The sequence below is a fragment of the Thrips palmi genome, unplaced genomic scaffold, assembly GCF_012932325.1.
Source record: "Thrips palmi isolate BJ-2018 unplaced genomic scaffold, TpBJ-2018v1 HiC_scaffold_15, whole genome shotgun sequence".
Lineage (NCBI taxonomy): Eukaryota > Metazoa > Arthropoda > Insecta > Thysanoptera > Thripidae > Thrips > Thrips palmi.
The window spans coordinates 9645130-9651810 of NW_023144624.1; the positions used below are offsets into that span (position 1 = coordinate 9645130).

The window sequence follows — 6681 nt, forward strand, 5'->3', positions numbered from 1 at the left end:
CGAACGAAGCTGTGCTGTGCAGGCTGTGTGCGCAGGTACGCCGAGACCCTACCCGCCCTTGAGGAGTCAATGGTCTGGCGAAAGCCCACTCCACGCCTCGGCAAGGGCAATAAGGGCCCCGACTACGCGAGTACACTGGCAGTGCCATGGCACCCGACGACCCTCACACCTGTCTGCTCGGATCCTCGCCGAGTCCCTTCCAGAGGAGCTTCGCGACCACGGCCCCGCCCCGTCCCCGCCACCCCCGTACCCCTCGGCTTCCCGTGGCGGGCGGTGTTTTTCCTCGGCGGGGGTAACAACACTCCAAGTGGACCCATGAGTCGTCGCTGGAATCCTTCCTTCGTTTTGGACCATGACTGACTCGTGGCGATGACAAGGTAGTGCAGCGCCTGCAGCGCGATGCACTCAGGCACTGCAGTGCAGTGGCCGTCACGGCCGGGCAAACAGGCGGGCAGGCAAAGAGCGGGCACGCTGGCGATGCTGACGGAAGCTACGCGAACCCATTCGGATTGGTTGGAACGACCTGGTATCTTGTCGGACATGACAACGAGCTGCTAGGGGCGCTGACGACAGCATTGCTCCCTGCCAAATCCTTTATTGTTCTCCAAAAAGGAAAATGAGGTCTCCAAAAGTAATCCGTTCCCACCGGACCCAATCCCGCAGTCATGGGCAATTTTTGTTTCATTTTTGCTCGCCGCCGCCACGAGGGCTGTTGTCAGGGGCCCTCGGGCAGAAGATGCCCGCCGTGCCCGAGCGCGACAAAGCAAGCACCATGAAGCCGTTCGTCCTGGCAGGCGTGGCAGGTGCGCGACAGTCCGATCCCTCGCCTGCCGGAACGCGAGGACACCGTGCGAAAGCGTCCCCGCGACGCTCGCGTGGGCCAGGACGGCCTGGACGTCCGAGACGTCCGAGACGGCCAGGCCAGGACGACGGGGACCCTCGGCCGGTGAGCGACAGGATGCGCGCCGCACGTCCTGCCTCGCTCCGCGACCCTGACCGCCGCGCGGTGACCTAAAGGCTAAAGGCGTTGTGACCTGGAAACATTTACGCGGTGAGGTGCCGGCCGTGCCGCCGCCCTGCAGGCTGGCATGGCCTGCACCGCTTTTCGCGCCAAAACGGCAACGCGGCGGCCGCTTCCGCATGGCCGAGGATGTAAGGACGTCGTACTCATGTGCGCCGTGTCTGTGTTGCAGTGACGTGGGCCCTCCTGCTGGCGGGATGCCTGTGCCTCTTCCTCGGCGTCGTCACCACCGTCTTCACGCCCTACGACATGCTGATGCGGGAGGTAAGTGCAGGCGGCGGCCCTTGAACCCGGCGGCGCTTGCGGGCGGCTTGCCGACGGCAAGGTGCTGGCTCGAGTCAGGGCCCCGCCCCGCGCCGCGCCACCGGAACCCACTCTTTTGGCCGAGCCTGCCGGCGGCGCGCCAGCGCCAGCAAGGCAGACGGATGGCGGACGGAACGGCCGGCGGGGCGAACCGCGACACTCGCGGCAATATGGCAGCGCCAACGCCAACGCCCCTTGTGGTGTAGCTGCCGAGTGATTCAGAAGATCGCTTTGTCGCTCTGTCTCTCTCGCACCCTTACGGAGTGCCCCATGAGTGCGAGAGAGACAGAGCGACGAAACGACTCTTCGGAATCGCTCAGCTGGACCGGTTCGGTGCAGCCAGGTTGGTGGCGTTGCTGGTGCACCGGCCGGCACTTCGCACGTGCGCGTGTGCACGTGTGTGAGTGAATCCCTCCATCTCATGTAAACAAAACCAACCGCGGCCGCGGGTGCGGGGGAGGGGGGCGCGGCAGGTGTGGGGAGGCGGGAGGGGGCAGTCGCCGCGCTGCGCCGCGCTGCGCCGCGCAGAGGAAGTGGAAGGGTAGGGTTGGCAGCAGGAGGAGGCAGCCGCTGGCCCACATCCGCAAGGTCGCCGCCTCGCCGCCTCGCCGGGCCGATGGCAGTGCGGCGCTACGGCACTACGGCGACGGCGAGGCAGAGGCAGCACAGCCCGCAAAGCCAGCAGAGGCAGAGGCACCGCGCCGCACGACGGCGGCGAGCCTAGCGCGGCCGCGCCGCAGCGCCGCAGCGCGCCGGCAGAAACGTGGTAAAACTGGCAAAGCGCGGAATTGAGGCTCGGACGAGAAGGTCCGCCGGCGTCGACGTCGACGTCCAGGGGGTACCTTGAGCCGGCCAGGCGATCCCTTCCCATCCCATCCCCGCGGGACGCACCGTGACGAGCCGCCTGCAGCACGGCCTGCTTGTCGGTGCGCGGCACGGCGCGCGGCGCGTGCACGCTCGCCATTTGTTGTCCTCTCGGTGCACCGGCCTGGACGGGGCGGGGCGGGCGGGGCTGTCTGGGGCGAGGCGGGGGGCGGCCGCGGGGCGGCCGCGGGGTCACTGACCGCCGACACAGTAGCCGGCCAGTAAGTTGCAGTCAGCCATGTAGGGACGCAAAGGCTGGTACGAATAGGTAATGCGCCACCGTACCTGCAACTACGAGCTGCAAGGGCGACCATTTTATACTTTCCACTTTATATGGAAACAAAGTTTATTTTTCTTAAAAAGAAAAAGAAAAAAGAGTGAGCTCTTTCTTATTACCATTGGAACTGCATTTGTGCCCGGGCCCGATACACATTCCTGTTGTTGCAGCGGCTGAAGATGCAACCCGGGCTGCCGGCGTTCGAGTGGTGGGCCACGCCCCCCGACGAAGTGCTGCTCCGCGTCTACGTCTTCAACGTCACCAACCAGCACGACTTCGAGAGTGGCCGCACCAACAAGCTGCACATGCAGGAAGTGGGGCCCTTCATCTTCAGGTAGACGCACGCGGAGTGCGGCAGTGGTGGCGGTGAAGGGTGCGCCCGCCGCGTAGGCAGCCACGGCGGGCGGCGCGAGCGATGGGCGGCCTACCCCGCGCGGCGAAGGCAAAGGCCTGCAAAGGCGGAGCGAAGGACGGCAAGTGGAACTGACTGTCTTGCGATCTGTCGGCAGGGAAAAGCTGGCGCACACCAACGCCACGTTCCACGAGAACGGCACCATGACGTACACGGCGGTGCGGACGGCCATCTTCCTGCCGGAGATGAACACCCTCAGCCTCAACGACACCATCACCGTGCCCAACCTGGCCGTCCTGGTGAGGAGCGCGGCGATGGAGGTCCGCCCTCTGTCTTTGTCGTCGTCCTCACTGACCGCGCTCTCTGTCCGCAGGGGATGGCGTCGTACCTGCACGACGCGTCCTTCCTCACCAAGATGGGCTTCAGCCTGATCCTGCAGCGCCTCGACTCGCAGCCCCTCATGAACATCTCCGTGTACGACTACATGTGGAACCTGACGGACCCCCTGGTGCACGTGACGCGCCGCCTGGTGCCCCACCTCGTGCCCGTCGAGAACATGGGCATCTTGAGCAGGGTGGGCATCCCTTGGTGGGCATGCCAAGGAAGCAAAAGGGAGACAGGCCGGGGCTTTGAACCCATGACCTTAACCACGGCGGTTCCTCTTCCAGATCTACGACGACTTCACGGACGAGGTGTCCGTGTTCATCGGGCCGGAGAACGAGTACCGCTTCTTCCAGATGGACCGCTTCCACGGCAACCGGAACCTGGGGTGGTGGTCGGCGGACCGCTGCGACTCGGTGTACGGCGGCACGGAGGGCGTCTCCTACCACCAGGGCGTGCACAAGGACCACGAGCTGCGCTACTTCCGTAAAACGCTGTGCCGCGTCACCCCGCTGTACTACGCTCGTGAGTACAGGGTACTGGAGGGTCGCAGCCGCGGCCACTCCTGCGCCCCGCACCACCCTCGAACCCTTGGCGTCGCGCGTCAGCGTCACTGTAAACGCCCTTCTTGTGAATGCGAATGTGCGCAGGGGAGGAGCACCGCCTCGGCATGTCGGCGATGCGCTTCGAGCTGCCCGATGACGTGTACGACCGGCCGGAGAACGCCACGTCGGAGACGGACTGCTTCACCAGGCCGGGGAAGGAACCGCTGCCGGCCGGCCTCACGGACCTTGCGCCCTGCTACTTCGGTGAGACGAACACACTGCGAAAAGACAAAGACCCTCGTGTTTGTCTTTCCCCGAGGTTTCTACATTGGAGGGAACTCTGTTCGTGTTGCAGACTTCCCCATCGCCGCGTCCATGCCGCACTTCTACAGCTCGCCGCACCTGCACGAGCTCGTGGGCGGCATGCAGCCCAACCGCAGCAAGCACCACTCCTACGTGATCGTGGAGCCGGTACGCCCCGACGCCCCGTTCGAGGACCGAGCCCTCCTTCGCCTCCAAGGCCCACGGCCTAACCACGCCACTTTGATCTTGCTTGTCCGCAGACGACGGGCGTCCCCATGAACGCCGCGGCGCGCAGCCAGTCCAACCTCATCGTGCACGACGTGAGCGGTATCACCAAGGTGGCGCGCTTCTCCAACCAGGTCATCCCCATGTTCTGGGCGGAGTATGTAAGTACCAGTAGGCCCAGCGCGCTCAGTGCGCCGTGAGGGTAGGCTGCCCAACACACTGTGGCCGGTCCCACCGCCCGCGGAGCCGCGGAGGACGGCATCATTCCATCTTTCTTTTTCTTCTTCGCAGAACCAAGTGGGCCTGCCGTGGTACATCCAGGCCACCATGTACTTCACCGTCATGATCCTGCCCTGGTCGCAGCGCCTGTGCACGGCGGCCATGATGCTGGCGGGGCTCCTGATGGTGGCGCTGGCGGTGCGGCGGTGGTCGCGGAGCTACCGGGCGGCGAGGAAGCGACTACTGCGCCGAGGCCTCCGCGCCGTGCACTCGTCCAAGGCGCCGCCGCTGTCCTCGTACAGCTCGCTGGACCTGCTGCCGGCCTCGTCGTCGGGGTCCTCGACGGGCGCGTCGCCCTCCACGGCCTCGTCCGCGGCTTCGACGAGCGGCTCCACCGCGGAGACGCCCTTGTCGTCCAGCAAGTCGTCGTCCACGGAGCAGGTGGCGGCCCTCAGCTAAAGCAGGAAGGAGCTATTCTATTTTCAAAGTCGTAATTTATTTTTCCTAGATTGTTTTCTATTTTTGTTTGCGGGGCGCGGTGAGTCCCAAAGTTTAGCTAAATGGCGCCCCGCGAACGTGATCGTGTGAATTGTGATGGATCTAGGACCAAAGTTCCTTTTTGTGACGGCACTGCTGCACTGCATCAGGCGAGGCCAGAGGCCGGAGCAGCTCGAGAGTGCCGTGCTCGCGGCGCCCCTCGCCCTGCAGCGCCCAAAACACGGGCTGGCTGTCAACGCCGTCACAAAGCCGGCGGAGTAGAATAAGAATTGTTGCCGAGTGTAGTCGCCCCGTTGGGGTGTCGAAGCTTGGCTAGTACTTAGAGGCTCTTTTTTGAAGACTGCGACCTGAATGGCCTGGAAGAGTCCAGTGCCGTGTTTTTCTCGCCAAGACTGGTTTAGTTTTGATCAAAATCTCTGTTGTGCCGATATCAGCTTGAACCCAATATCCCACCAGATTTTAGCAATAATGTAATTTGTTTGTGGAAGCCGCGAGTCAGTTCTAGATTTTGGTAGATGTGTCCATAACGTGTGGTTTTTACGATGCGTTTCTGATTGCGGAAGTATCGTGCTTAAATCTTTGCTTCCTGCTTGTCGTTCCTGGCCAAACCAACCGAAAAAACTATAACATTTTGCAACATTCACACGGTACTTGATATTCTGAGTAAGTTCACCAATTATTATTATTTTGTTTCTGTGAACAGGGTGAAACAGGGTCTTATGTATCATACGTATAAGCTGTATAAGCAATGGTGTTATTTAAGTCCGACCACGTCATGGATTTGACTGTCAAATCGGGAATACCAAGAATGCCCATTCTTTTAATCAAATCAAAGATATTGTATATATAGATTTATAAGTTGGAAAGCGTTTACCGAGAGACACGTGTGGTAAGATAATATGGGTCACTTACATTGTTAAAGACTTTTTACTGTAGCTTTTTGTAGGCATACGAGTTTGAGGAGGCAAGTATGTCACAGGCACAAAATTTTGCATGGTTTTACCAGGCAGCCATACCGAAAAATGAAATCTTTTGTCAAGCGTTAATCTTTTCTTTTGTAAAATACTATGGGAGACGTTTGGCATGCCCATTCTTCCCCCTAGCGGCTGTCTGTATGTTGGTCGGTGTTGGCTGTAACGTCTGTGCCACGAGTGATATTACGATTTTGTTTAACGAAACTTAAGCAATTTTAGGAATTTTATTTGTACAAGCGCAAACATGGGGCTTCGATTTGGCCCCGGGGGGTCCTTGTTGTTTCTTGTCGTGTTTTGTTAGATAATGATTGAAAGGGTCGTAGTTGCTCGATGTCGTGACGACGTTCTGAGATGTATGTACTTTGACTATTTGTATGTATTGTTTTAATGTTAACAAAGAGCAAGACCAAAACTAATGGTACAATGAAGGTGATCTAGCTCATTTGACAACCCTAATAGTTTAGCGTAGGACGTAATAAGTGTTAGGTGTATTTTGTCTGTGATTGTAATTTTTACCGCCTCGAGGGTGACCTGTTCTTATGTAAAATAAACTCCATTACATAGCAAATGTAATTCTGTGTTTCTTTTCTTGTGCCAGAATTCTACGGGCAGTCTATGACGTTGGGCCGAGAATCCACGACCGAGTGCCAATATAGTCAACCTGCTAAGGCTGATCTCTTTCAAACTCAGGGAATAACTTGCTAAAAAACATCACAAGA

General features: G+C 59.6%; 1 protein-coding gene across 1 annotated transcript in view; it reads left to right on the top strand.

The window, feature by feature from the left end:
* LOC117641195 (scavenger receptor class B member 1-like) overlaps positions 1 to 6535 on the top strand; it is a 32750-nt gene extending 26215 nt beyond the window's left edge. Inside the window, exons 3-11 of the mRNA XM_034378340.1 lie at positions 1194 to 1285; positions 2636 to 2799; positions 2975 to 3116; positions 3191 to 3391; positions 3486 to 3723; positions 3849 to 4007; positions 4099 to 4214; positions 4307 to 4432; positions 4563 to 6535. Of these exons, the coding sequence (XP_034234231.1) occupies positions 1194 to 1285; positions 2636 to 2799; positions 2975 to 3116; positions 3191 to 3391; positions 3486 to 3723; positions 3849 to 4007; positions 4099 to 4214; positions 4307 to 4432; positions 4563 to 4949 (1625 nt within the window). The 3' untranslated portion in view covers positions 4950 to 6535. The remainder of the gene's footprint in view (positions 1 to 1193; positions 1286 to 2635; positions 2800 to 2974; positions 3117 to 3190; positions 3392 to 3485; positions 3724 to 3848; positions 4008 to 4098; positions 4215 to 4306; positions 4433 to 4562) is intronic.
* Positions 6536 to 6681: the final 146 nt, after the last annotated feature.